The sequence below is a fragment of the Theobroma cacao genome, chromosome 4, assembly GCF_000208745.1.
Source record: "Theobroma cacao cultivar B97-61/B2 chromosome 4, Criollo_cocoa_genome_V2, whole genome shotgun sequence".
Lineage (NCBI taxonomy): Eukaryota > Viridiplantae > Streptophyta > Magnoliopsida > Malvales > Malvaceae > Theobroma > Theobroma cacao.
In genome coordinates, this window is record NC_030853.1 from 28,639,376 (window position 1) to 28,667,375 (window position 28,000).

The 28,000-nt window shown below is 34.2% G+C and overlaps 6 protein-coding genes across 11 annotated transcripts; 3 read left to right on the forward strand and 3 right to left on the reverse strand.

Annotated features, from left to right (window-relative positions):
* Nucleotides 1,424-4,293, forward strand: LOC18603125 (protein ACCELERATED CELL DEATH 6). The gene is made up of 4 exons (XM_018118936.1): nucleotides 1,424-1,683; nucleotides 2,102-2,868; nucleotides 3,012-3,505; nucleotides 3,682-4,293. Exons 2-4 carry the CDS (start codon nucleotides 2,163-2,165, stop codon nucleotides 4,204-4,206), a joined length of 1,725 nt encoding a protein of 574 aa, XP_017974425.1. The 5' UTR covers nucleotides 1,424-1,683; nucleotides 2,102-2,162; the 3' UTR covers nucleotides 4,207-4,293.
* On the reverse strand, nucleotides 7,517-10,333 carry LOC18603126 (DNA-directed RNA polymerase V subunit 7). Of its 5 annotated transcripts, none has more exons than XM_018120266.1 (3): nucleotides 10,106-10,313; nucleotides 9,066-9,200; nucleotides 7,517-8,394 (listed from the first exon to the last, which is right to left on the reverse strand). In XM_018120266.1, the coding sequence occupies exons 2-3, from the start codon at nucleotides 9,066-9,068 to the stop codon at nucleotides 7,825-7,827; spliced, it is 573 nt and encodes a 190-aa protein (XP_017975755.1). In that variant the 5' UTR covers nucleotides 9,069-9,200; nucleotides 10,106-10,313; the 3' UTR covers nucleotides 7,517-7,824. The 5 variants fall into 5 exon arrangements, with proteins under 5 accessions (XP_017975755.1, XP_007034969.2, XP_007034970.2 ...); XM_007034907.2 differs by having other exon boundaries at nucleotides 9,066-9,159; nucleotides 10,091-10,313; XM_007034908.2 differs by having other exon boundaries at nucleotides 9,066-9,275; nucleotides 10,091-10,313.
* On the forward strand, nucleotides 11,570-16,337 carry LOC18603127 (CRM-domain containing factor CFM3A, chloroplastic/mitochondrial). Of its 2 annotated transcripts, XM_007034912.2 has the most exons (9): nucleotides 11,571-12,634; nucleotides 13,060-13,549; nucleotides 13,629-13,759; nucleotides 14,484-14,834; nucleotides 14,970-15,126; nucleotides 15,212-15,504; nucleotides 15,638-15,697; nucleotides 15,797-15,886; nucleotides 15,982-16,337. In XM_007034912.2, exons 1-9 carry the CDS (start codon nucleotides 11,732-11,734, stop codon nucleotides 16,135-16,137), a joined length of 2,631 nt encoding a protein of 876 aa, XP_007034974.2. In that variant the 5' UTR covers nucleotides 11,571-11,731; the 3' UTR covers nucleotides 16,138-16,337. The 2 variants fall into 2 exon arrangements, with proteins under 2 accessions (XP_007034976.2, XP_007034974.2); XM_007034914.2 differs by lacking the exon at nucleotides 15,638-15,697 and having other exon boundaries at nucleotides 11,570-12,634; nucleotides 15,982-16,244.
* Nucleotides 17,462-19,257, forward strand: LOC18603128 (transcription factor bHLH92). Its single transcript, XM_007034916.2, has 3 exons — nucleotides 17,462-18,034; nucleotides 18,130-18,423; nucleotides 18,689-19,257. Exons 1-3 carry the CDS (start codon nucleotides 17,699-17,701, stop codon nucleotides 18,773-18,775), a joined length of 717 nt encoding a protein of 238 aa, XP_007034978.1. The 5' UTR covers nucleotides 17,462-17,698; the 3' UTR covers nucleotides 18,776-19,257.
* On the reverse strand, nucleotides 19,908-21,800 carry LOC18603129 (40S ribosomal protein S15-4). Its single transcript, XM_007034918.2, has 4 exons — nucleotides 21,687-21,800; nucleotides 21,438-21,586; nucleotides 21,283-21,340; nucleotides 19,908-20,390 (listed from the first exon to the last, which is right to left on the reverse strand). The coding sequence occupies exons 1-4, from the start codon at nucleotides 21,687-21,689 to the stop codon at nucleotides 20,142-20,144; spliced, it is 459 nt and encodes a 152-aa protein (XP_007034980.2). The 5' UTR covers nucleotides 21,690-21,800; the 3' UTR covers nucleotides 19,908-20,141.
* LOC18603130 lies at nucleotides 22,708-27,982 on the reverse strand. Its single transcript, XM_018120117.1, has 9 exons — nucleotides 27,657-27,982; nucleotides 27,387-27,575; nucleotides 27,025-27,248; nucleotides 26,867-26,928; nucleotides 24,508-24,726; nucleotides 24,190-24,319; nucleotides 23,756-24,087; nucleotides 23,504-23,648; nucleotides 22,708-23,155 (listed from the first exon to the last, which is right to left on the reverse strand). Exons 1-9 carry the CDS (start codon nucleotides 27,664-27,666, stop codon nucleotides 22,904-22,906), a joined length of 1,563 nt encoding a protein of 520 aa, XP_017975606.1. The 5' UTR covers nucleotides 27,667-27,982; the 3' UTR covers nucleotides 22,708-22,903.

Here is a 28,000-nt window from a genome sequence, read left to right on the forward strand (position 1 = left end):
AATTGTAAAACGTACCTAAGAGTAGGTCAGGGCATACAATGAAGCTGCACCCTTTTTTTTAATAGTACAGTTGATTACTAAGCGATTTGGAATTGGACTTAAATTTAACTATTTGGGTCGTGGAAGATGAAGATAGGGGCAAATCGTGTAATTGGACTAAAAAAAGGGTTTTGCTGCTTAGGATTATAGGTAAATTAGTAAATGTTTAATATCGTTGATCTTTTGAGATGAAATATTTATTTTGAAATTAGATCTAAAGTTGAATTGTATGACAAAAGCTCAATGACTTGGATATATTTTATCCTTATTTAATATATATTATATTTCAAAGGTGATGAGGGCGTGAGGAGATTTACTTGTTGAAATGCATGTATGCTGTTTAATGTGTTGAGAGGAGCCTATGGGCGAGGCGGTCTGAGGAAGAGCCATATAGTTCTGTCATGGTTGGATTAAAGGATTTCATCTTTCCAAAAATACTTGTTCTCTTGAGAGCTTGTAGATGACATTGATCGTAGTTTAGCTTGTGCTTGATTCCTTGATGTGCGCGTATTCCTAATATTGGTTATAGTTCCTTGTTACAAGCACTGTTGCTAATCGTAGTCTACTTTTAACCTGTACATGAATAGTTAAGCTGCAGTTAGGCTATACCGGTTTTAGTCATGTTTGGTTAGTAACAGGTAAATTGATGATTTTAGATTTGTGGATATTTTGTTTATGTATTTATTGGAAACAATGCTAGGATGGTGCTTAAGGGGACAAAAAGAGTTTGATCTCAGCAACATGCCTTTCATCTTTTCTGGAGAGAATGCTTAGAGAAGGTGGGGCACTAGAGAATGCCAGGTTCCCATTACAGACAATTTTCAGCTTTTCTATTCCTTAAGGATCTTCAAACAGCTGCAAATGTTATCCATTTTAGTTTCTTCAATAGTGGCAAGTTTGGTTTGCTATGTGTTTTGTCGACATTGATATGTTTCATTTCATATGGTTCAAAAGCCCTTTGGTGGGCCTATCTCTCACTGATAAATATTCATAAAATCTTGATTGTTGCATGCTCCATGTGCGTACGCGGTCATATTGCACAGATGGCCTTTATGGACAGGAATCTCTTTCTTTTGTTACATTACTTTAAACTTGTTTGCTGTGGTTCACAAACCTGTCTTTTACTCTCTTTAAGTTATTTATAGATTTCTATCCGATCACCTTGAATTTTGCAGTCTGGGTTGCTGCGAATCTTGTCATTTTCTTATACATTCATCGTACTACTCTATTGTGTTACTGTTTGGTGCCAACCAGTGACAGTGGATTCTTGGACTTTCATTTCTTTATTTTAGTTGACTGAGCCCAATAAGTTAGCCAGTCTGTTAAATGTCTTGACTTGCACCATGTGAGTATTTCCACATCTTGTCAGCAGCCACTCCGAGAGCAGAATTTTTTTACCTGCTGTTCAAAATATATAGTCTAACCCTATCTAAGTTTTTTTCAAGCTTCAGCCGCACCTCATTACCTCTTTGGTCTTTCGCCTTAGCCGCTTCTCTGAATCCCCTTGCCGTGCTCGTTCGTTATCGGAGGTGTGAGCCGCGCCTACTTGCTGCTTCTCTCTCTTTGTCGTGCACTGTCGTTCACCTTTTTACCTCTTTGCTGTGCGTCGTCGTTTGCCTGTTTGCCGCGTCTGCTACTGTACCAGTGAGCCCTTTTGCATCTTTGCTTACATTGTTTGATTTGTGTTTTGAATGGTAAATAATGTAAACAATTTGTGTTTTGGGTCAAGTTTTTCTAATAGAATTTAGTGCATATTTTATTGTGGCGAACGGAAAAGTCATTCCCTGCTTAATCTTAATTCTTTTTTAAGAAGATGTTCGTTTTACGAAATGATTATTTTCGAGAGAGAAGTTGAAATAGTCATTATTGACCTCCTTTGATAATGTCTACTCCAAATGTGAAAAAATAGACTAAAAACATTATTAGACAAAAATACTCTTAATCAATTTTAAAAATTATTATCTTATATAAGATATAGATTATTTATTTATCCTCTGATTGCCATTTGTTTAGTGTCTTCTATTTTGGACTCCTATTAACTTGTCTTTTATGTCTTGAGCAGCCTATAGATAACTCAGCAACGAGGAGTTCCAGAGAGTCAGTGTGCTGACCTTGCCCCATATATGGATCCCTCAAATTCCATTTCCTCTGACGAAGAGACTGTGCAAGCAGAGATCTCCACCCGTTTGAAAGGTGAATTATACAAGGCTGCACTTGATGGCAATGTCGAAGCATTCATTGCTTACCAGGGGCCTCTTCATTGCCTGGTGACCCCAAACCAAAACACAGTGCTCCATATTTATTTGGCAATCCCAAATTACAGGATTATAGCCTTTTGGCCTTTTAAATTCAGAATCCCACTCAAAAATTCAAGATCCACCAACTTTGTGGAAGAAATTGTTAACAGGAGCCCATCACTACTACTGAAACCCAATGCCAAAGGTGAAATTCCTTTGCAAATTGCAGCGAGGTTTGGGCATGCTAACATAGTGGAGCTTCTTGTTAAGCGCGCAAAAGCTGAACATAGACACCTAGAGAACGGGATAGAACCAGCAAAGCGGATGCTGAGAATGACGGATAATGAGGAAAATACAGCTTTGCATAAAGCAATTCGATATGGCCATCTTGATGCGGTTCATGCATTGATTCAAGAAGACCCTGGTTTCTCATATTCTGTTAATAAAAGCGGCGAGACTCCACTTTACATTGCAGCTAGGAGAGGATATCATCGCTTGGTGAAAGTGATATTAGATAAATGTGAATCCGCTAAACATGATGGCCCCTGTGGTAGAACAGCTTTGCATGCAGCAGTTATGGCTGCTGATAGAAGTAAGTTTATGGAAAGTAATTTGTTTTTTTCTTTAAAGAAAATCAAACATTGATAATAAGTCATAAAATATAGAATTCTTTGAAAAAAAACATATATGAGGTGACCTTTTATTAATATTATTGTTATTTTAAATTTCATATAGGGAGTACAAGAGAAATCTTACGGAAGAGATCGAATTTGACAAAAGCAACAGATGAAAATGGACGGACTCCGCTTCACTATGCTGCACATATCGGTTACCGGTACCAAATTGTGAAGCTATTGTTGGAATGTGATGAATCTGCAGCCTACATAACTGATAAAGAGAAGATGACACCTCTTCTTATGGCGGCTAGGCAAGGCCATAATCTGACAATGAGAGAGATTATCAATCATTGTCCAGGCTGTTGCGAAATTGTGGACAAAAGGGGCTGGAATTTTTACCACTTTGCTGCCGCTTCTTTACCTATCACAAACTTGCATGAAATATTCTTTGGACCTAATTGTAGAAGACTTGTAGACGAAGAAGATATCCATGGAAACACGCCTTCTCAGGTGTTTGCGGCTTCCCGCTTATCTCCTCCAATTGGTACTCTTGATTTTGTTACAGATGATATGGTAACGATTAGAAAGGACAACCTTGATTCCAAGAAAAAGGTAATTGCAAATAACATTTAGGACACTTTAGAGCCATTATATTTCTTTCATTAAAAAAAAACCTACTATATATGTTTCTAATTTCGAGTATAAAAATTTTAGGGGTTACAAATAACTTCAACAATGTTTTCCAACTCTATTATGATTCCTAAAAAGGATAAGGAATGTGGTTGTAGGAACAAATCTTCCAATTATTAGATGAAGTCGGAAGTGGGGAAGTGGCCGGTGTAGCAGTTACGCCGCTACTCGTGCGTAAGAAGGGAAACCACCAGGGCTTTGATAAGGACAGAGAGGCTCGAGCAGTGGTGGCAGGGCTTATCGTCACCGTAACATTTGCCGCAGCACTTACCTTACCCGGTGGCTACAAGAGTGATCAAGGCACAGCAATGCTAAGTCATAACTATGCTTTCAATGCATTTGTTATAGCAGATGCCATAGCCATGATTTCCTCTGTGTTAGTTATTAACTTTAACTTATGGTCCTCGCGACCCAATGTAACTGGAAGAGAACGTCAATATTCAACACACCTCATGGCGATGTTCGCCGGTATTGCTGAAGTAGCGCTGGTGGTAGCTTTCGTCACAGGCTTATATGCTGTGTTAAAACCTTCCTCGGCACTTGCTATTAGCACTTCCATCATTATCTTGGGCTTCTTTATATGCTATTATCGGTTGAGTCTTAAAATTGTAGATGTTCTTTAGATCAGTTGTTTTAATTGCTTGAGCATATTTAAGTCCGCAGAGATCCACTAGGTATGACATTTTAAACAAAAATTACTTATTATTGAATAAAAGGGTTTACTTTACATGTTATTGAATAAAATAACTTACCTTTAAACGTAATAGAGTAAAAATATTTACTCTGCTCTCTTTTTTTTTACATTTATCATGCACATTTTTTTTTTGTGTGTTTTATATAAGAAGACAAAAAGGGGAGACGGGATTCTAATATGAGATCCTTAACCAACTCTCTTAAGGAGGAAGTAGCAATTAGGTTAAACTTGAATCCTTATAGCTATAATATATATGATTAAGGAATGAAAATTATGGATGTCATAATATCTTTAGAAAAACGAAAAAGAAAATCAAGGCATTTCCATCAAAACAATTATTATTCTTTTATTATATCCTTATTATATATGTAGCATCCAAATCCAATAATATCCTTTAAGAATTAAATGATCATCAATTAATATATAAATAAGAACCTTTATAATTAAAATGATCATCAATCAATTAAATAGAAATATATAAGGTCCGTAATTGATGTCCATTGTATAATGTTTAAGTGCGTGACACTGTCACATTTATGCAAAATATCTAAAATTTTTTTTTTAAACGAAGGTAACTTAATATTTTCTTCTTAAATAGAAATATCAATAATTTGTATTTATTTCTTTTTGTACGTGTAATAGTCAGTATATATGTTAATACAAAGTTTAATTGGCGGAACATGATAAATATGTGAAAAATAAAAAACATTCTTTTGTAACTAATAAAATTAGATTTTCAAAAATTTATTTTACACTCAATCGTTAGTTTTATTAATCACATATAATAGTTTATCTTAAATTATCTATTTATAATAAAACAAATAGCAAATTGTATGTAATTCTCTTATGATTTTAAATTAATTGTATACAACTATATGCAATCTCAATCATTTATATATGCGAGATCTATTTAGATTTCTTGCAAATTTTATATTGATTTTAAACAATTTGTAATTGCAATTAATAATTGTAAAACCATAATAATACAAAAATTTGAACTTGATATGAATTTCTTTCCTGGTTATTAATAACATTATTATGTGTGATTTAAAACATGTATAATATCTAAAAAAGATTTTAAATTATTTTGAAAATTTTAAATAAATTTTTATTTTTTTATTGTGTTCAATCAAATTTTTATATTTTATTTTAAATTAAATATGTCATTATAATTAATGATTTATCAATTATTGTTAATTAAAATGACACTTGTCAATTTTATATGAAATGTCGTTAATCTAACAAGCTGACATCACCCTCCACCTCGATGCCACATAATTCCTTTTTAAAAAAAATGACTTTATTAGCCTTAGCAGTCAAAAAATATCATTATTAGTCTAAGATTGTAATTGTCAACATTTAATGCCACATAATACCTAATCTATAATATTTAATATCACGTCATTTGCTACGTGACAATGATAATATCAAAATAACAAATTAATCTGTCACGTAATAAATGATGTGACATAAAAGTGTCAATTATATCGTTGATTAACAGAATTAATCAACAGTTAATAAGAATAACTTATTTTATCTAAAATAAAAATTTAAGGACTTAATTGAACGTAATAAAAGGTTATAGTTTTAATTAACTTTTTTGACATAGTTTAGGGATTTATTTCAGTATTTAGTCATATAAAAATTACTAGTATCATTTTGATTAATGATAGTTAATCAACAGTTAATTATGTGTTTCTATTTAATCCAAAATAAAAATATAAGACTTAATTAAAGATAAAAAATAATTTATTTAAATTTTTATATAATTTAATTTTAAAAATATATAATGTCACTTATCAATAAGGATGGTGCAGGCCCTTTTTACATGATTTTGGTTTCCTAACATTTTTAAGGAAATTGCAACATATTTGTTGAATAATCCTATTCATCTTCGTCAACGTCATACACAATAAAATCTCAATAAATTAATACTTGATAAATTAATAATTTTGATTAAATAATATTTTTGATCGGTCTCAATTTAGGACTAACATGGTAAATTAATAATTTGTTAAATTTATAAGATAATACATTTAAAAAAACCATTGATCCCACTTAATATATAAATTAATAATCTCTTTATACATTAAAATTAGATATACATGACTCAATTAAAAAGCCTTTGTAAAATATAAATCCAATGTTATTTGCTTCTTCTTGAAATTGATGTCTCATTAGACTTCATCTTTAATTTTTCTTAATACATTAAAAGGTTTTGATGTAGTATTCTCGTATTGCAAGAGAAAATTAAGTAATGTGATCGTTGCTTTGAATGCATCTTGATCATATTTGATATTGTTGCTTGGCTTACTTATAAGTTAAACTTTTCTGACACCCACTATTGCAATTGCTTTTGGGTGCAATTTTGATTTTTTATACTGTACATGTTCACATAATACTTTATATATTTCATTCATTATTATTGATTTCTTTACATATTAAGAAGGTTATTGTGTTTAGTTTTACCGTTTGTGATATTATATGTTCTTTTTATATATGTTTTTATTTGACTTAATATTCATAAAATATATTAATTAAGTATATATAGAATGAAATTTTAATTTCTTGTAAAAATAGATAGATTCATGACTTCTATTTAATAAGATTAATTACATTTATGAACTTGTTTTGATTAAACAAATATATAGAATAATGATAATTAATAATTTGATAGCATTCGTATAATCACAATACGCAATACATATATTAAATTTAATGTTTAAAAAAATAAAAAATACCTTAATAGATTAATTTTTTATTGATTAATATATAAATTAATAAATTATTCATTTATCGATTAAATAATATTTCGTTTAATTAATAACTTTTCATGATCTCAATAGTATTAATTTATAGAAATTTTATTGTAATAATATTCAAATGTTACAATTTCTTGAAGCAAGAAGTCCGACAAGTTTTTGGTAGTAATAACCTGCACACACACTTATCCATGGTAGAAAAAGTTTAAAATATTTATTTTTTATAATTTATAATTAAAATTTAAATATTTTAATTTTAAATTTATTTTAATTTGGTGAGAGAACGAGAGAGGCTGAATGAGGAAACATCATATCCCTCTTAATAATTATTTTTTATTTTTATAATTCAAATAACAATCACAGCAATTATCTGAAAATATATGCTCCGTATAACAGCTGCATCAGGACAACATCATCATGTTGCAGGACATATCACTGAAATTTGGGACTCCGCTCACTCAACATCGAAGCAGGAAGTAATAACAATTCCTTTCAATATCAACGGTGACCAGAAAATTATGCAAATTTCAAGCACAATGAGAAAGGAAACACGCATTCACCTCAATATTGGCTCATTTGTTCAGAGTCAGACTACAGAATTCCTATATTGAGAGGACACATCCATCTACATGACCCCTAATCTTTACAAGAAGGGTGGAAGGTAATTTAACAAATGTACATATATTATATATACTGCTTGCATTACCCAGAAACATTTCTTCATCACTGTGAAACCACGAGAACAAATGTATAAACACAGTAACTTTTGCTATACAACCATTCATTCACAGGTCCACTTCATCAGACCATGGCAATGAAATTGGTCCAAGTGAATCGGCATTTAGGCTGGCTAGCAACTCAAAGTCCCTACTTGCACTTATCCATCTTACTGCAAGCACCAAGAAACAAACCACAACATCCTTCTCTATCTTTGAAAGGTCATCACTTATGAAGACTGGTTTCACACCAGGCACATAGTGGTAATTCGGCATTTTCCAAGCTGACAGATAAGCTATTCTCACAGGTCCACATCTCAAGAACACACCACGATGACATATGTGGTGTACAACTCCTTGCAATACTTCTCCCTTGAAGGGCTTGAAGGTCCGACAAGTAAACACCACAGTGAAGACCATATTCCCTGACTCATCCACAACATCACCTTTACCTATGCTCTTCAAGCTAGTTACAGAAAGGAAGTAACCATGATCCTCACTGGCTCTCTCCTTAAACAGGTCCTCAAGTAGCAATACTAGAATGGACCTCTGTGAAACCAGTCCTCTTTTATCCAAGTTTCCAGCATGCACCTTCACATCCCTTTGCAATTCCACTTCAGAAAACATATCTTGTATCAACTTCAGAAAGACAAAAAAATCAGAATCAATAGAAAGGTCATAACAAATTAAACATCTGCTTCTAGAAAAGAACTTGTAAGACTCAATGATTAAAACAGAAATAAATCAGATGACATACCACGTAAATCAAGTAATTACAATAAGTGTTCAAACTATGAAGAATTAATGGATTAAAGGTTACAGAGAAAAATAAGAAAGAAAACAAAGTTGGACCATGACATAATGATATTCTTAAGAAAGCTGGTCTGAAATTTGAGGAAAGTAAAATAGATTATGCTAGCAGCTCTGTTAACAATTATACCAATGCACCCCTCCACTCCCACCAAGCATCATGCAAGTGGAATGGAAGTTCCACGAAAGTTCACATATGCAACAAGTGTATAATTTTATCAGAAAGCTAGATCTTTCAATAGGAAGCCCTTTCAATATAATGAATGATGGGCTTCTCTCATGCAAAAACACGATATACAAAGGTCATAAGCATGCTCTCAATGTTTTTAAATTTTCTTATAATTTTTTGTTGTTTTGGCAAGAACGACTTCCTGATATACTTCTGCCAGAAGGGTATGAAGAGATGAGAACATAGATGCACACATCTACATCACCCATGACCCATCCTTTGGCTATAAAATTATACACCAAGCTATTTAATACAAGAAAGAAGCCATCACCATTGCTGGATTTCTCTCTGAACTAGTGCACCAGTAGGCATGCTTCAATACCTCCACAAAACCAGCCCATTTGTACCCAAGATTCTAGCAAGAACTGGAAGATCACTTGATGATTCATTCCACTTTCATCTCTACTTAAAAAAGGTCAAGATAAACAGGACAAACAAAAGGACATCATCATAGACCAATGAGCCTGTTCAACAAATGCATCTTCCAAATGATTGAAAGGAATATCAATCAGCCAAAGCACATGCCATTAAATCAAGTCATTCAGATAAAGGTCTAAACTTTGAATAATAAAGGGATTAAATATTTAGGTAAAAAATAATGCAACCAAAGCCAACTGAGAGACATCCAGCTATTTGGTAATGACAATGGTGGAAATATGCAAAAAGGGCCAATGTATAAATTCCCTGCATATATGAGATTCCATAGAATTACTCATTTCAAGTTTTCAACTCTTCACAAATGGCTAAAAACAGTTCATCTCAGCAGAATGAATCAGATCTCTGGTTTTCATCTTTTCCCTAGGAAGAGATAAAACCGGTGCAAGTCAGTTCTTAATGCAGCTGATTCTAACACTTCCAAGAATCAAACTAAATTGTATCAGCATCCCCCTAAGCCATGACGACAACTACCATCTCCACAGCATTTGTAGAAGCAACAACATTACAAGGGAAAGCCTTGTTTAGTAATTAAGGGTCATGGCATCAACCCGTTGCAAATTGGATATTTCCAGACCAATATTTCTGAAAGAAATTATGGGAAAAAGAGATTCTCTTTCCATCTTAGTGCTAAAACAGCAAACTCCAATCCTTTGAACTTGGACCAGATAAGTTTCAAAATTTAATATTTTCTATTGCACCAAAAACAATCAACACTCAAAACCCACATAATTAATTCAACTTCAATTGCATTCAAGTGCTACTCAAAACCCCCAAAGTTATTCAATTAAAATTGAACACCAAAGCAATTGATGATGCATAAACAAAATACTGTCCTTTCAGAAAAAGATAAACAGATACCTAAATTTTGGATATTGGGTTTTGCGGGAAACAACCTGGCTAGCTGCAAACCGCTAAATAGGCTTTCTTATTCTTGCTTCCGCCAAACAACGGTTTCTCCGCCGGGGGAAATCAGAAAACCGGAACGCCGAGCTCAGCGTAGATAGTGCCAGCTATGGTTCGATAAAGTGCGCACGTTTTCTTTTGGGATTTGTTTAGTTTAGTTGGTTTTCCAAAACCATAGGCCAAGCTCTTACCAAAGGCACATTTATATCAATGTCACCGATTTTATATTAATAAATATCTTTTAATTTATAAATGTAGTAAAATTTTTATAAATTAATAATTTGGAGAGTAGGAAAATTTATTAATTAATTAAAATATTATTTAATTAATAAATTAATAATTTATTATTTTATATATTAATTAATAAAAATTAATTTAATAAGATATTTTTTATTTTTTAAAACTTTGAACTTAATACTTAATTATCGAATTACGAATTATCATTATTTTATATATTTATTTCATCAAAACAAGTTCATAATTAAAATTAATCTTATTAAATAGTAATTATAAATTAATTTACTTTTACAATAAATTAAAATTACTTTTGATATATACTTAATTAGTATATTTCATGAATATTAATTTAAACAAAACTTTATATAAACAGAACATATAATATCATAAACGATAAAACTAAACAATATGATTTTTCATCTTAAAAGTGTAAATTAATAATGACAAAGGAAAAGTTAATGAGACATCAATTTAAAAAAAATAAATAAATAATATTGAAATCATATTTTACAAAAACTTTTTAATTAACTCGTGTATATATATAATTTTAATGTATAAAGAAATTATTTTGATGTATGAGGATATTATTAATTTATATATCAAGTGAGATGTATGTGTTTTTTTAAATATATTATCTTATAAATTTAACGAATTATTAATTTATCACGTTAATTTTAAATCAATATTAATTAAAATTATTATTTAATTAAAATTATTAATTTATCGAATATTAATTTATAAATTTTACCAAAAGTGAATTTTTTCACCTACACGTGTAGGATCGAGGTAAAACTAATACAATCAAAACTTAGTTAACTCTTTTGATATATGTTATTTATTTGAATATTGTGTTATTTAATTTATTTTGTTTTTATAATACTTAAAAAAAATCATATTTCATAAAATGTGTAAATATTAATAGTATTAATCAATAGTATTTTTTTTTAAACAAAAGAAAATTTGCACTTCCTCATCAGTAAAATTTTAATTTTTAAAAGTATTGATTATTATTTAAACCTATAGTTTGCATTTTACTTTTTAAAACTAAAAAAAGTAATAAAATAAAGAGACAAATTACTATGGAAAAGGTTTGATACCAGCACTGTTTTTATATTTCTCCAGGATTAAGATTTGAGATTAGTTAACCTGCTATAGGAAAACTCCAAGCTATATTTGGATTAGAATCCTCGTGCAACCAAACAGGCCTCAGATATTTCTTCCCCGCCATGGATAACAATAGTCACCAGACACAAGCCTTTAAACCCTCCCCCCAAAACCTCCAAATCCAAATAGCGTTTGTTAAAATACCAGTCTCTCTTCCCCTCTGATTCTTTTATGCATTTTTTCTTCAACTAATCAATGACTCTATTACCCACTCGCCAATTCCATCCAGCAACAACAACAAAATCAACCTTCTTGGATTCGTTTCAAACCCGTCTCTCCAAGTTCCATGGCCTCCCTCTCCCTTTTTGCAGTTATGATTCATCAAATTTCCCTCTCAAAACCTCAACTTTGTATGCAGCCAACTATACTGTCACTTCAAACTCACTATTTCACCAATACCCGAAAAGCAAAACCAAAGCTTTTCCCACCAAGGATCCTACCTTTAGAAGTAATTGGTTAGATAGTTGGAACAAAACCCACAAAGGATTTGGGCCTAGACCACCCAAAACAGTGTTCAATTATAGAAAAAAGGGGGATGTATGGAGCTTGTCTTATTCTCAGAGTGATAACAATGGGAGGAGTAGTAGTAGTACAATGGAGAAAATAGTGGAGAAATTGAAGAAATTTGGATACATTGGAGAGGAAAATGAGCAGAAAGAAAAGGGTGAGGAAGAGCCAAAGAGAGTGATTGAAAGAGGGTCTATAGAGGATATTTTTTATGTGGAAGAAGGAATGTTACCAAATAATAGAGGTGGATTTTCAAAAGAGTCACCTTTGGGGATGGAAAATGTGTTTGGAAGTGATGGGGAAGTGAGGTTTCCGTGGGAAAAGAGAAAGGAGGACGAGGAGGAAGGGGGGTGGACAGCGAGAAGAGATAGTAAAACTTCGTTGGCAGAATTGACTCTGCCTGAGTCTGAACTTAGGAGGTTAAGGAACTTGACGTTCCGGACGAAGAGTAAGGTGAGAATTAAGGGTGCTGGTGTTACTCAGGAGCTGGTGGATACAATTCATGAGAAGTGGAAGACTGAGGAGATTGTCAGGTTAAAGATTGAGGGGGCACCTGCTCTTAATATGAAAAGAATGCATGAGATATTGGAGGTTTGCTTCTGATGAACTTTAATTGCTTTTGTTTAGTTCTGTTTTTGTAAATTTGTAGAAAGTTTTTAAAATTTTTCCTTGGAATTTAGTCCAAATAAGAGAGGAATAAACCAAATTGATAAATGAAAATGTGAAATTAAGTACATTTTTTGAGTCCTCACCAATAATTGAATCTTGACTTTTGAGAATTTAAATACGTTTTCGAATGCCATGTTTACTCCAAACTTTTGCTGGTTGGGCAGTGATATGATTTCACCTGTTGACTGTTGTACCAAAAAAAAATAAGGAAGTATAAGTAATAGACTAACAGGATAATTTTAGGGGACAATAATATGTAAGAATGTTATAATACTATCTCAATCTCTGAAAAGTTTGTTACTCTGTCTTTCGCTAATTTTGCTTTTTCATCTTTTTGTTTTGTGCAGAGAAAAACTGGAGGATTAGTAATTTGGAGGTCCGGGACATCTGTTTCTTTATATAGAGGCGTGAGTTATGAGGTTCCTTCAGTGCACCTGAGCAAACGAATATATAAGAGAAACGAGACATTTACATATGCCTTACCATCCGTGTCTGATAAAACTAAGGATCTTTCTAGCTTGGGTTCTCATAAAGATGTGGTTTCACCTCAAGCAAACTCTGAAACTGCTGCTGAAGGGAATAAAGATACAGAATCATTGCCAGAAATAAGGTATGAGGATGAAGTAGACAAGCTGTTAGAGGGCCTGGGTCCCAGGTACACAGATTGGCCAGGATGTAATCCATTACCAGTTGATGCAGATTTGCTTCCTGGAATAGTTGCTGGGTATCAGCCTCCATTTAGAGTACTTCCTTATGGAGTAAGATCTTCTCTCGGACTAAAGGAAGCAACATCTTTGAGAAGACTTGCCAGAGTTCTTCCTCCACACTTTGCTATAGGTATGCTACATTTTCTTGGGTCACCGCATATGATCTGAAGGTGGTTCTTTTGAATGTCTAATGAAGTATACATCTCCAGGTAGAAGTAGGCAGCTCCAAGGTCTGGCTGTGGCCATGATTAAATTGTGGGAAAAAAGTTCTATTGCAAAGATCGCACTCAAACGAGGAGTGCAACTGACTACTAGTGAGAGAATGGCTGAAGATATCAAGGTATTTGAACTAAATTGTCTAAATCACTCGGTTTTAATCTCTATGTCAACTAGTATATGATACTTTGGATCCTATTTTTTTGGGTCTGTTTATGTCCCCTGAGCTCCAAAATGTTTTAGGGGAAACAGCTTAGCTTTTTGGATACTTACCGGATAGTGTGCTTATTCATGGCCAAAAGAATGATCTGTGAATGTATTTTATTTTCTTTTCAAGCACATAAGCCAGTGTTAGAGTCTTACTGCCTCTATGTTAGTGGATGTTGTCAACTGTCCCAACTCTCATCTTAATGCCAACTTGCCCTATGTTGTTTGGAATCTAGGTTTCGAAGTCCTTGCCATTGGACCCATGAGGAATAAGTTAAATCAACTTAACTATGGACTAAGCATAACTATTCTTTTTTGTGTGCCATAAGAAGTCCACATTCCTTCAATAATTGGTTAATTCATTCAACTAAATAATGCAGCTTGATCAAACTTCCCATATTCTTCTGTTCTGGCTATCATTATGATTTTAAGAATATATTGGTGATACAGCTGCCTGAATAATTTAATCAGTGTTTCCATTTAATTTTTTTAGAAGAAAACAAACATGATATGTCTTGGTGATGTGGACACTTACTGGTATTGGTATCAGTTACATTTGATAAACTTTTAAGGGCAACTATTTGGATTCTGAAAACACCAGATTGAACAGTTGATAACATACTTCTGTTGATTGGCTGCAGAAATTGACAGGGGGCATGCTTCTCTCTAGAAACAAGGACTTCTTGGTCTTCTACAGGGGAAAGAACTTTTTGTCACCAGATGTTGCTGAAGCATTAGTGGAAAGGGAGAGATTGGCAAAGTCCCTACAAGATGAGGAGGAGCAAGCACGGTTAAGAGCATCAGCTTTTCTTGTCCCAAGCACTGAAGTGGCTGAGCAATCAGGAGCTGCAGGTACCCTTGGAGAAACTTTGGATGCAGATGCTAGATGGGGAAAGAGGTTGGACAATCATCATAAGGAAAAGGTGATGAAGGAAGCAGAAATCTTGAGGCATGCCAACCTAGTCAGGAAACTTGACAAGAACCTAGCTTTTGTGAGTTCCTTGAATTTTGGGTCACTATGTTTCCATGCATTATTTTTTAGTTTTATATGCTGAAATACTGCCATTACCTGCAATTTGTAGATTTATATGCTAAATAGGTTTGAGTGGGTAAATTTTTCCTTTCAGGCTGACCGAAAGCTATTGAAAGCTGAACGAGCCTTAACTAAGGTGGAAGATTATTTAAAACCAGCAGACAGGCAGGCAGATCCAGAAAGCATAACTGATGAGGAAAGGTTTATGTTTCGCAAGCTTGGGTTGAGGATGAAAGCTTTCCTACTTCTTGGTATCTCTCTTTCTACAAGAATTATACAGTCTTCCATTTCAGAGTTTGAGATTTTATAGGAGTTTAATTTAATATCTTGCTTCAGGTAGACGTGGAGTTTTTGATGGTACTATAGAAAACATGCACTTACACTGGAAATACAGGGAGTTGGTTAAGATCATCATGAAGGCTAAAACTTTTGACCAGGTAAAAAAGGTTGCATTAGCACTTGAAGCTGAAAGCGGTGGAGTTTTGGTTTCAGTTGATAGAATCTCCAAAGGATATGCCATAATTGTATACCGAGGAAAGGATTATCAGCGACCTTCTACAATAAGGCCAAAGAATCTTTTGACAAAGAGGAGGGCTTTGGCACGTTCAATTGAGCTTCAAAGACGCGAGGTATCTCTCAGAAACTCTTTCTTTGGAAAACACGGAACTACATAGCATGTTGCTTATGCTTTTGATTAATTTACCTTTTAAAATTGCAGACACCTCTGAAATGACTCATTTTCCTTCATATTCCATTTAACAGGCTCTCGTGAAGCATGTTTCAGCTCTGCAGGCTAAAGTGGATAAAATAAGATCTGAAATAGTATAGTTTTCTTATGTAGTTTATTAGCTTTTGCTGTGCTTTGGTTAGCCAGTTTGGTCATGAATATTAATACAGTAACCTTTCATGCACTTTTGATAGGATCAAATGCACAGCATGGAAGAACAAGGAGACGAGGAGTTTTATGACAGATTAGATTCTTCATATCCTACTGATGATGATGACACAGAGGTCTAAATTATTTTTATCACTCTAGATCTGCTGCTGCTTGATGTAAGATAGCTGATCTAACGTGTTGTTTCATTTATTTTTTCTGCCTTGTACAGGAGGAAGGAGATGAGGCATATCTTGAGACATATGAAAGTGAAAATGATGCTGAAGAAGAAAATGATGAATTGATTCACAATCTCCACTTGGAAACAAAATTTCCTTTCCATGACCAACATCATCAGGAGTCAGGAATAGAATCTGATGTTCCTTAAGCAGTTGCAAACACATTTTTCCTCACATCAAGCTAAGAAACTAAGTAGAGACAACAGATGATTTGTCAAATTAGTGGGGAAGCAATAGAAGATCAATGCTTCTTAGAGCTTTGTCATCATGTACAGATCTTTTGGGGCAGATTATTATGTAGATATAAAAGCTATGCAAGACTTCTATCCTCTCTGGTTATGATTTATAAGCCGTTTTTGGTTATTAAATTGGATAGTTTATGGGAAAATGTTTTCACAGATAAATTTTCTGATTTTCAGCAAATTCACACTAATTAGCTTCTACAATCAACCAATAAGTATTCAACCCCACTAACGGGCGAGGGAGCCAAAGACAGCCCCTTGGAAAGTAAAGACAAACCATGATACAGTCGACACCACTGCTGACTATTTGGCCAAAACAGGGTGGAAAGAATAGAGGATTTTATATGGGTTTCAAATGAGGAGGATGACGTGCAGCAACCTGATTGATGCTGTGGTTGGAGCTCTGCTTGTTGAGCCTATGTTGGAGGAACTTTCTGATGAGGCCATGGTTTTTATGTTGCTGAATGTTTCTGTGTGCAGGGACTTGGGAGGTACATGTGATGTGTGTCACTTGCCTTAAGTTGCTGGTGCTTGAGGGGTAATTCGGGCACTGTGGAGAATCCTGAAAGGATCCTGGACGTGTACGGGGGAGTTTTTTAACTTTTTGATTCTCTCTGGTCTTTGAATTCTTCTGTGAATGATTGTGTTGATTTATAGGGGTTCTTTTTATGTTTTTGTTCCTAGTTCACCTCTGTTTGTGTTTGGCTAAGGTTGTGCTAACCTTATTGCTGGTTGGGGATGTAAATGTGTTGCTTTTGGGGCATCTAGAAGTGTCTTGGATCTGCAGATTGTTTTTTGATGTTCTTTGCAGGTGGTTTTTTGGTGGTCGGAGGTTGACCTTCCCTTGGTTACATTGATATATTTATCATGAATTGAATAAAACCCAGCTTTTCAAAAAAAAAATGTTCAACCCCACTCCCAAAAATGGAAGAATAAAATACAAAAAGTGAAAAAAAGAAAAGAACTATAAATTATAAATAATTGTTCTTTCAAGAAATAGACTAGAATCAAGAGGAAGAGGACCAGAGGTCAAGCGAGGTCATCTTATCTTATTGCGTCCTATTCACCCTCGCAGCAGAAACAGGCAAAACAATTTTCGAAATAAAAGCTCTCGGAAACGTAGCATGTGGGTTGTAACCTGAGGCTTTAATGTTGACCACAGAAGGTTTAGCCGTTTAGGACTTCATCTCGTTTATGTAAAATGACAAAAATTGGGTCCCATACTTCTAGTTTCCATGGCCAATTCTTGTGGGCTAACTAAGCGCGGAAAAGAAAGCCTCACCATTTGACCGAGCACAGTTCGTCCACAAGACCCAAAAAACATATTGAAAATGAACATATTTTGACCACGTTTTCATGATGTCTTAAATTTGTTTCAAGCAATTCAGGACAAAGCAGACCGTTATATATATAAACGTTTCAAATAGAAATTCGAAATTCCCGGTAAGGCAAAAGGAGGAGAGAAGGCATGGATCAGTTGATAAAAGAGCTGCTACAGGGTGAAATCTTCTGGTATGAAGCTACTCCTGCTCCACCTGTTAGGCAAAGTGCTTTCGTGCCTTATCCAAACACACCCAGAATTGGATTGGGGTTGGAGAGAGCTGGTTGTAGTAATGGAGTGAATTCTGGAAACATGAACAAGAGAATGATTGAATTCTTGATGAAGAGTTGGCCTACAACGAGAGAAACCAGAGACACCGAGCAAGATAGGTGTTTCCGTCACATGATGAATGAGAGAATGAGAAGAGAGAAGCAGAAGAGAAGCTACTGCTCCTTGCATTCTATGCTCCCTCCTGGCACCAAGGTTCGTTCAGTTAATCCATTTGACGCGATGGGGTATTTTTGTTTTGATATAATTACGTTGTGTTCATTGCCATTTTGTTTGATCTTTCATTGCAGAATGATAAGAACTCGATAGTTCAAACGGCTGCTAACAGAGTTCGAGAGCTGGAATGGCTAAAGAAGGACTTAGAGAAGAAAAACCACGAGCTGGAGTCAAATTTGGCTGCAATGACTGATGTTAAAATCAATGAAGGAACCCAGATTACAGTAAGGTTAGACAATCCAACATCTGGGATCGATTCCATGTTGGGGGTTTTGAAATGCTTGAAGAAATTGGATTCAAAACCCAGAATGATCCAGTCAGAGTTCACTAATCAAGAATTCGTTGCAGTGATGGATATTGAAACTGAGGTTAGTTGTTTCATCTCTTTTCTTACAGTGGATTCAGCCTCTGCATTTAGAATTATACCATAAATTTGCCCTTTCATATAATTCCTTTGATCATCAGCTATCTCATTCTGCCCTCCAATTCTTTTGAAATTTAATACCAATACTATAAAATAAAACAAAGTTTTGAATAATATATGCTTCAGGAATAAATGAATATTTAAACATTATTTCACATCTCAGGAAGTTTAATGCTTCTATTAATAGTAAGAAGCAACTTTTTTGACAGATAAGAGCTGCCGAAATAGAAAAGGCTGTGAATAGAACATTGCAGGAAGCTGAGAGGAAGCTTCAGCAACGTTGGACCAGATGCTAAAACCAATGGAAAGTTGATCAAATATTTCTAATCTTACACCAAGGGGAAACACTACGCGTGGCACGAAAGAATATAAGATTAGGTCAATTGACCAGACCGAATTTTTTACTTAATAAATTGTAGCACAGTTACAAACGTGGGAAGCATGGGTCAATTCAGTTTCTGATTACTGGCTACAATTTTTCTTGTTTAAAATGTAACTCACCTGCTCAATTTGAATTGGACTTTTTTTTTTATATATGTTGGTTTTAAAATATAAACGTTTAGCTTACACTCCCTAGTCGGATATTTAAGCACGTTGAAGGTGTGCGCAGCTAATTGACTGGATTGCCATACGAGCTGACGTGAGAATGCCTAGCTAGTCAAAACTTAGTACCATGGTTCTTTGATCTTGAAATGTTGCAATTTACCGTCAGTGTTGGATTGGTCGTCGATGAACAGTAAACAGTTGGACTTTCATCCAATTCTATTCATCATTTTTACTTTCTTTTCTTTATTTGTTTATTTTATATTGCAGTAAACACCAATGAATTTGCTAAGCATAGCGTTGATCAAGATTGCCAATCATACAAGTAATAAGCAGTTAGGCCTCAGCAGCTAGGTTTTCTGATGAGGTGCTAGTACAATGATGGACAATTTTTAATGCTACAGACTGAGATGTTTATCATTTCGTTTAGGCTGAGAAACAAGGCCTGAGCAGCAAGAACACTCGAACAATGTTGCCCACATCAAAATTAGAACTGTGTTAAAATCAGATACACTGCAGCAAAACATTTATTGTGCCGCTTACATCAAGACCAATTCGAAAATGCTGCAAACAGAAACTGTTCTTCCTAATCCTTTTGAAAGCCTGCGCGTTAAGTTAATTCCAACAAATATAACCTGAAATACCAATAAATTATTTAAACATGCATGGCCGTGCGTAGCACGAGTCTTCATCAAAGCTCAAAACTTAAGCGAAATACACATGTTGAAAGAGTTGTTGCACTATGAGCAGAGCCTTTCAGATTCAGAATTCAAAGATCCTTTACGCCCCTCCTAATTGTACCAACAATGATTTAAGTATCCACACTCTACAAATAGCGGCAATCAGATGAGGTGAAACTTCAGAAACTATGTATCAAATTTTGAAGACAACGCAGTGGGCAAAATACCAATTCACTGACAAGCTTAACTACCATAAAAATTAAATGTATCATTTAAAACACCTCTTTAAAACATGACTAAGATTCATTATCTGATAGAACAATAGAAAGGGCATAAAATTTCCAGTAAGAAACTAAAAGTGCAACAAACAAAATTTGATTAACATAAATGTTTCTCCATGGTAACACCAGATAAAGTATCCAGGCTGCGAGAAGGGACTTCACTTCAGAGGAATGAACCGAGATGAGTGGGTAGCACCAATACCAGGTCTACCGTGCTTGACTGGCTTGTATGAAATAGAGAACTCAGCAAGGTAATGCCCAATCATTTCAGGCTTGATTTCAACCTGGTTAAATGTCTTGCCATTGTACACACCAATAACGCTTCCAATCATTTCGGGTACGATGATCATATTTCGCAGGTGGGTTCTGACTGGTTCTGGCTTCTCACCAGGTGGGGCCTCCCTTTTCTGATTCAATACATCAGAGCAGAAAATATTATGTGAGTATACCAGTGAACTTAACAGAATGATCAAGCAATAATGATGTCCAATGAAAACAATATTCTCTAAAGCCACAATTACAATGACAATTCAGCAATAAATAAAAGTTTTACTGCAAGAACAGTACATTGAGTTCTAACAAGGATCAAGTAGTCTTTGTAACACTAATAAAATAACTCCTAGGACTTTAATCAGCCTATAATTTGACAAGTAGCACCTTTCCAAAAAAAAAAAATTGACAAGTAGCCTTTAACTATCTGACAATAAATCTGAGAGTGGACAATTAAAATGAAAATGAAAAACAAAATGAAGCCGATAGCTACCTTGAATGCAACGTAGGTTAAGAGTTACTTGCAAGTAGAAAAGAATAGGTACTTCTTCGATCAGAAGTTCAAGATTACATAAAAATTTTGCACATAATTTGAAACATAATCAATCAACTGAATGCAAACTCCCTTGTTAAAATCATTAAAATAACAATTCCATCAAACACTCTTTGCAAAAGAGACTCAATTTCAGCTACTAGAATTTGCTACAAATACATTTCCTATGATCTATAATAAAAAAGCAAAGACATCCAATCAAACACAAGCTAAAACATAATGGGTATTTTCAAGACATAGAATAATAAATTGTAACAAAAGACATCCTCTAATCATATCTTTCTTTTAGCATAAAGACGAGTTTCAAGTGACAAATTGACAGTTATACCTCAGGCAAAGCTCCAAATTTAATAAAAATAAATGAAACACTCCCCAGTAACTCAGCATCAATGATCAACCTTAGATCTAAACATGAATCCAATAGATATAATTGATAAAAATAAATAAATAAAAGAGCAAAGTCAAGATTAAATTACCGCCTTGCGGAGCTTCTTAATCAAAGCCATGGGCTTTCTCTTAAGACCCCTCTGGAACCTATAATCAAATAACAAAATCCATTTCATATTTTATTGGTATAAACAAAGAAAAAAAACTGTTTTGCAAAAATAAATCTCTTTTCTGTTCTTATTACCTTCTGCGAGCACGAGCAGGGAAGAGCTTGACAAGCTCGTCAGTGGACATATCAAGGAGAGCATCCAAATCAACGCCTCTGAAGCTAAACTTCTTGAACGTTCTCTTCTTGGGCACTCCGGCGGCCGCCACCTCTGTCTCCACATTCGCCTGTCAAAATTTCACCCATTCACCCCACAGTAAGAAATAAAGGTAAATGCAAAAAAAAAAAAAACGGAAGAGAAGAGAAGATGAAAGGCATAGACGTTACCATGGTTGAAGGTTTTGGGTTCTGAAGCTGAAGCTGTAGCCGCTAGGGTTTTCTGGAGGAGGTGGAAGAAGTGGGAAGGTTTTTGATAAGTTGCTTATATATATATAACAGCTGAAAACCCTAGAAAAAGATTTAACAAGCGTTTTGCTTTTAAGGGCCTGTGATTTTTGTTATTTGACATTAGGGAAATTGTGGTCTGGGCCTGCGACTTGGTTTGGTTACGTGGTTGGGTTTCAAAGTTGGGCCAATTTTGGTCAGAGTAACTTTCTCTCATATCAGTCTAAGCCCAGCTCAATATGGTCCAATATTAGTGAATGAGTCTTGATTTTATTTCTCATCCTTACACCTAATATTATAGTTCTTTTAATCATGAAATTCTAGCTGAATATCTAAATATTGGTTATTTAATTTTTAAACAAATTCAGATCTGGTTTTGTTCTCTTTCTTTTTTTTTTTTTTAACGAGTGAAAAAATAACAAATTTCTTAAATTTTTATCCTTCTTAATCACTTAATAAAAATTTGATATCAAAAAGTTTCGAACATTATTTAAAATTTAATAATAAAGAAAAAAATAACCTCAATCCATTGTTGATCATTACATAAGCTAGAAGGCATTATTGGCTCTAATATATATTCTTATTTATAATTGTAACCTAATGCGTATACCCTTGATGCAAACTCTTAAGCTAAATGACTTCTCATTTGATAGTCTACCGCTTTAATTGGCCAATATTTGAGAGTTTACTTTCCTTTATTATCTCTTACTCAAAAAATAAATTCACATTTCTTTTTCTTTTAAATAAAAAGAAAAAAAACCCTTTATCCATTCACTGTTATCATTGCTTAAGGCTAGAGGGCATTCAAACTCTGAACCTCTTATTCCAAGGTAAGTAGGGTTACCACAAAGTTATGCCTTAATCCTCTGGGCCAAACTTATTTCCTTCACATGAATTTGCATGTGTTGAATTTCCGGTGCTGCTTCTGTTTTATAGCTTTGAATCCAGTAGGAGCACAAATCCATGGATAATTGTAAGTAGACCTTCAATTGATGGGTAGATGCACACGCATGATAAAATTCCTCTGAAGAACAAAAAAGAAAAAGAAACAACCATTTTATCCCTTAAGAAAATCTTTGGACATGAGCTGAAAGAAAAATCCAAGGCTTTTGTCAATGGTGATATGCATATATAGCCTGCTGGGGTGGATTATGTTCATCTTATTCTTGTGTTTGGATGTTGGATTTTTCGATTCTTTGAATGCAAGTCCTTAGCTCCACTTGAATGTTGGGTCTTGAAGGGGAGAAAACAATGTCTTTCCAAACCGAGCCAGGCTCGTGAACTGGACTTGGCTCTGTGTAAAGCTCGTATACAGATTCTGCTCCTGGGTTCAAGCTGCTGACATTTGACAAGCATTTGATGTCATCTGGATCTATCAGAAGCGGGTTATCTCCATCTTTCCATGCTATCAACTGCATTTGTTTACAAATTACATGCAAGAGAAAACACACAGATTACTCAACGAAGAAGAATTCACTGATGAAAATTCAATCGTTAGCAGAACAGACAATGTCGAGACAAGAAAGAGATAGGAAAAGTGTAAACAGGCCTTGTTCAAGGCGCCCGAGTTTATCAAAAACATTCACAATTCTTAGTTTCATGTAAAGTATTAAAGTCTCACTACATTTTACTTACTTTATCCCTTAGTGGTTGCAGGTATAACCTCGATAATGAGATCCAAAGTGAAAGAAACATCGTAATCATTTCTTTAAACTATGCTAGCAAATGAAGTTTTATCTCATTAATCAGTAAGCTCTTACCTTAGGGGGGCCTCCCACAGCGTTGGTGCAATAGAGCCTGGCATTGTCAACAAGTTGGCAGTATCTTGGAAATACATTTGCAAACATTTTGTGGGATTTTAACTGTGAATTTACTCTCACCGCTCTTTTCACCATTATAGCCCTCCTGTGTAACAATTTTCAAACATATAAGCCAATCAAACCAATCCAAAATTGGAAACAAATTCCTTCTGAATGAGATGATGAGTATTCAAACTGGCAACTGTCATTTACCTTATTCCTCTGACAACAGCCAGATACGCATCACAAACCACCCCAACCAGTTCTATTCTGTATGGTTTCCGGTGTGTCTCACCATTTTCTTGTTGTCGATTTTCCTCCTCTTCTTCGACCTGTTCCCAATAGTTCTCGGTAATGGTGCCATCTTCGGCCACCTTGTAGCCAACCCCCATCCTATAACGGTGTTTGTGAACGTTTCGAGCCATGGCAATTGTCTGCTCGACGAACGGCTCCCATGATAAAGTCCCATCCATGATCACATCACGACCTTCATTCAAAGCTGTTACTAGCAACGACGATGCAGCATCAGTGGAGGATTGGTGAACCTGGTTTACGCATTTCAAACGTAAGTAACTTTGACAATTGATGTTAAAAGTATCAATGGAATGGAAACAGAGAAAATTTGAAGAGTTGGAGAGAATGTTTACCAGTTCAGCTGTTTGAAGCATATCATTGTGGTGACCCCTAGAGCTAAGAGCTCTGTAAATAACATCTGTTTCCTTGAATGCATCCGCCTCCACCACCACCGCATTTGCTGCTGCTCCTGCCCACAGTGGTCTGCCAATGCCCCATGTACAACATCAAATATACTTGGTATAGTATCTCTATTTAATGAAGCTCCATTTTGTTCAATCAAAGTCTTTGGCAAACTTGTTTCATACTATAATATCTCTAGCTAGTTTTTCTTTTACTAGGTCCAAATTACGCCACGCAATCATTTGAATAATGCTGATCATGCTACTCACTCTTTGAGTATATCTTTGAGGACAGTGCTTTTGCCAGCCCCCATACCACCGCCCATGAGCAGCAGGATGGGGCTCCGCTGGCTGTGGGCCACCGGCGCCATTACGTCAGTGTATTTTGATTCGTCATCGGCACGTTCCATAGCTTTCATCTCCTCCACCAGCGTCGAGAACACCCTAGTCACCTTTAAATCCTTGGTCACCCTCTCAAATCTCTTCTGTCTAACCAAAACCAATCAAAATTTTCAATCCAAAAATATTTTCTAAAATAAACAAATTGATCATTAAATTAATTAATCTTCAAAAGCTTATCCTATCTGCCAAACTAGCATTAATTGATAAATTGCAGCAATCTTTCTTAATTTTTGGATTGGGCAGTGAACTGCCCAGGACAAGATAAATATGTCACCTACAAGAGGAGACAAATAAGATAAGTAGGGTCTTAGACAGCAATGGAAACCTGAATTTGCTAGCCGCAAAGTCGTGTTTTAGTTTGACTTGTCATCCATATTTGTCCCATGATCGTTCTCTTCTGACAACACTGCTCAATAAACATTACTTTTCTAAATTTTTTTAATAAAATTTCCCTCAATATGAATTATTTGGAATTGTGTACTGTAATGATTCCAATTTTTCATTGAATTGTACTCATTCTATATCACAGTAGTAGTTAAAATGGCAAAAGTAACTATCAAATGAAGCAAATAATGTGAATAAACATATTTTTAAGGGTTCCTTTTAAAAACATTTTTCATAAATAAGATATTTTTTAAAATAATTCTTTTTATAATTTTAATTATTTTTAGTTAAGAAAAATTAATTTTAAATAAAATTACCTTTAATGAAATCGATCTATATGTTTAAATCTGCGCTTCAAATCGACTCATATCCTTTGAACTTTCCTTACAAGTTCATTCATCTTTAAAGTATTTCTTACTAGAAAGAAAAATTTTTAAGTATTTTGAGCATTTTTGAGTAATTTTTGATACACGAAAAAAAACTTTTGAACATTTTGAGTATTTTAAGTATTTTGAAGTAATTTTTGATATATGAAAAAAAACCTTTGAACATTTTGAACATTCTTCGTTAAGTAGTCATATTCGTTGATTATATTGTTAAATGGAATATAGTGTATTGTTTGAAGTTATTAATTTTGTTAAATGAAATTTAACAGTTTTTGTGGTTTTTAAATATTATGTAATCGGTTTTTGGATATTATGTGACTAGTTTTTAAGTATTACGTAACTGATTTTTAGATATTACGTAACTAGTTGATATGACATTGCATGACTGATTGATGAACATTGCGTGACTAGTTTTTAAACATTGCTTAAAAATCAATCACACAATGCTTACAACTTAGTCACGTAATACTTAAAAATCAATCATGTAATACTTAAAAATAAAAAATACAACGATTAAGTCACACAATATTTAAAAATCAATCTCACAATACCTAAAAATTAGTGACACGATATCTAATAACTAGTAATATTTAAGTTATCAAAATCATACATTGTTCTAATTTACACATATATCTAATCAATTTCAACCCCTACATACCTTGATGTCATCTCTGCTCTTTGGGATAGCAAAAAAAATTTAGATGACAAAATAGACAATATTTGATAAGGGAGAGAAATCAATATTTAATTTTAAAAGTTTTATCTAGATGACGAAATAGAAAAAATCGAAACTATTTTAATTTGTCTGAAATTATTTAAAGCGTATTGTTGTAAATCATGTCAAAAATTGATCAAAAATAGTTAAAATTATAATAAATAATATTTTTAAATTAAACTTATGAAGAAGTTTATGTCTCACAATCTTCTTTATTTTTAACTTAAGATATCTAACCCACAAGAATAATCAGATGTGGTTATGATACCTAACTACATATGGTTAGTTCCTTACTAACCTACTAATTTATCACTAACTTGTTAATTATACTCCATATCCTTATGATTATTAATATCACAATTTGTTGGCCCAAAGATTAAAAAAATAAATTATTGTCATATATATATATATATATATATTGTAGTAATTTAATACCCGGCCCCTTGCGTGGCTAGTGGGTACAGATTTTGACTAGTGAAAAGAAAAACAAATTAGCTGTTCTGTCTCCAATTAATATAATATACTAAAGAATAATATTATATTCTAATAAGATTTGAAGGAGAGGGACAAAAGGATAATGAAGAGGTTGATGGGAATATTTAATTTCAATTTGGTTAGGTGGGTTGCTATGTTAGAGATGATAAAGCAGCCAGTAATAATTATGAGGAATATTATTTAAAGACAATAATATTAATTAAAATATATATTGTGAAGGCTAATGGGAATGAAATTGATAACCAACCTTGTAGCTGCCATTACAAAGTCCTTTAGCTTTGTTTTCTTGTCAGATTCAACGCTTAGAACCTGCAAATCAAATTAATTAAATCGTTAATTAATCAATTGCCAAATGAAGATTAACTCATGGGATTAATTTGTTCCACAAAAAATTTGGGTTCATGCCTGGCTGATCATATGAGAAGCTTGGCTCCAATGGAAGGCAAAATAACTGAGGATGCATCTCTCAAACTCCTCCATCAGCTTGACGTACAAAGTCTCAGCTTCTGGTTCATTAGCAAAATATTCGAAGATGCTAACCTCACAATCTTTGGATTTTTTCAGATAGTTATGAGCCAACCTGCACAGCTGCGGACACTCGTTTGCATCTGCAAATCCCAGTTGCCTAGCTGCAGCCCAAAATCAAAAGATAAATCATTTCTGTAGACCTTGTTATGGAAAAGAAACTAAAAGGGTTAAATCTGTTTTGTATCAGCAAAGCAACCCCCATATAGTTGGGAAACTAAAGCTAAATATATAGTATATACCAACAAAATGGGAGAATCTTTCCAGGTTTCCAACACGGCCTGACTCTGTCCTCTCTAGCAGTGGAATGATATTTTGATCTTTAACAGCTTTACTCTTTCGCCGGTGGTAACTTGCGGCGGCTGCTGCTGCTGCGATGGCTCCGATAACTGCAATGATGCTGGTGACGATGACTTTGCCATGGCCAAGCTCTGCAGAGAATCTAACAGAAAGTTACAAAACCAGGAAACTTCACTATCAGAACGAGAGAATAATTAATTAGCTTAGCTTACCGAGATGCATCTTTGTTCTTGTCGTTGGAAAATACCCAGAGAATGAACACAAGTGGAACCTGGGGAATGGCTAAAATGAAATTTGGGGTTGGCTTTGATTGGTTGAGAGATGGATATGAAGCTTTAAACACTAAAGAGGAAAAGATAAGGCAATAGAAAGAGAAATCTGGAAATGAAATTCCCACTTCCAGCGGCTGAAACATAAATGGAAATAAAAAAAAAGGGACAATTAATATCACGTGGAATCTGCTGCAGAACCAAGAGAGAAACTTTCCTGTTTTGTTTCCGATTTACAGATCGTGATTAAAAAGAAAACCCATCATCATCTTTTTATGCATTAACGT

Coding starts and splice junctions, on each gene's coding strand:
- LOC18603125 (XM_018118936.1), top strand. CDS start 2,163: ATGGATCCCTCAAATTCCATTTCCTCTGACGAAGAGACTGTGCAAGCA. Junction 2,869..3,011: donor AGTTATGGCTGCTGATAGAA/GTAAGTTTATGG, acceptor AATTTCATATAG/GGAGTACAAGAGAAATCTTA. Junction 3,506..3,681: donor ACCTTGATTCCAAGAAAAAG/GTAATTGCAAAT, acceptor ATGTGGTTGTAG/GAACAAATCTTCCAATTATT.
- LOC18603127 (XM_007034912.2), top strand. CDS start 11,732: ATGACTCTATTACCCACTCGCCAATTCCATCCAGCAACAACAACAAAA. Junction 14,835..14,969: donor TTGACAAGAACCTAGCTTTT/GTGAGTTCCTTG, acceptor TTTTCCTTTCAG/GCTGACCGAAAGCTATTGAA. Junction 15,887..15,981: donor CTGATGATGATGACACAGAG/GTCTAAATTATT, acceptor TGCCTTGTACAG/GAGGAAGGAGATGAGGCATA.
- LOC18603128 (XM_007034916.2), top strand. CDS start 17,699: ATGGATCAGTTGATAAAAGAGCTGCTACAGGGTGAAATCTTCTGGTAT. Junction 18,035..18,129: donor TGCTCCCTCCTGGCACCAAG/GTTCGTTCAGTT, acceptor CTTTCATTGCAG/AATGATAAGAACTCGATAGT. Junction 18,424..18,688: donor TGATGGATATTGAAACTGAG/GTTAGTTGTTTC, acceptor CTTTTTTGACAG/ATAAGAGCTGCCGAAATAGA.
- LOC18603129 (XM_007034918.2), bottom strand. Junction 21,341..21,437: donor CCTGCTCGTGCTCGCAGAAG/GTAATAAGAACA, acceptor ATTTGATTATAG/GTTCCAGAGGGGTCTTAAGA. Junction 20,391..21,282: donor TTAAGAAGCTCCGCAAGGCG/GTAATTTAATCT, acceptor GTATTGAATCAG/AAAAGGGAGGCCCCACCTGG.
- LOC18603130 (XM_018120117.1), bottom strand. Junction 24,727..26,866: donor TTTGTAATGGCAGCTACAAG/GTTGGTTATCAA, acceptor GGTTTTGGTTAG/ACAGAAGAGATTTGAGAGGG. Junction 24,320..24,507: donor CTCAAAGATATACTCAAAGA/GTGAGTAGCATG, acceptor GGGCATTGGCAG/ACCACTGTGGGCAGGAGCAG.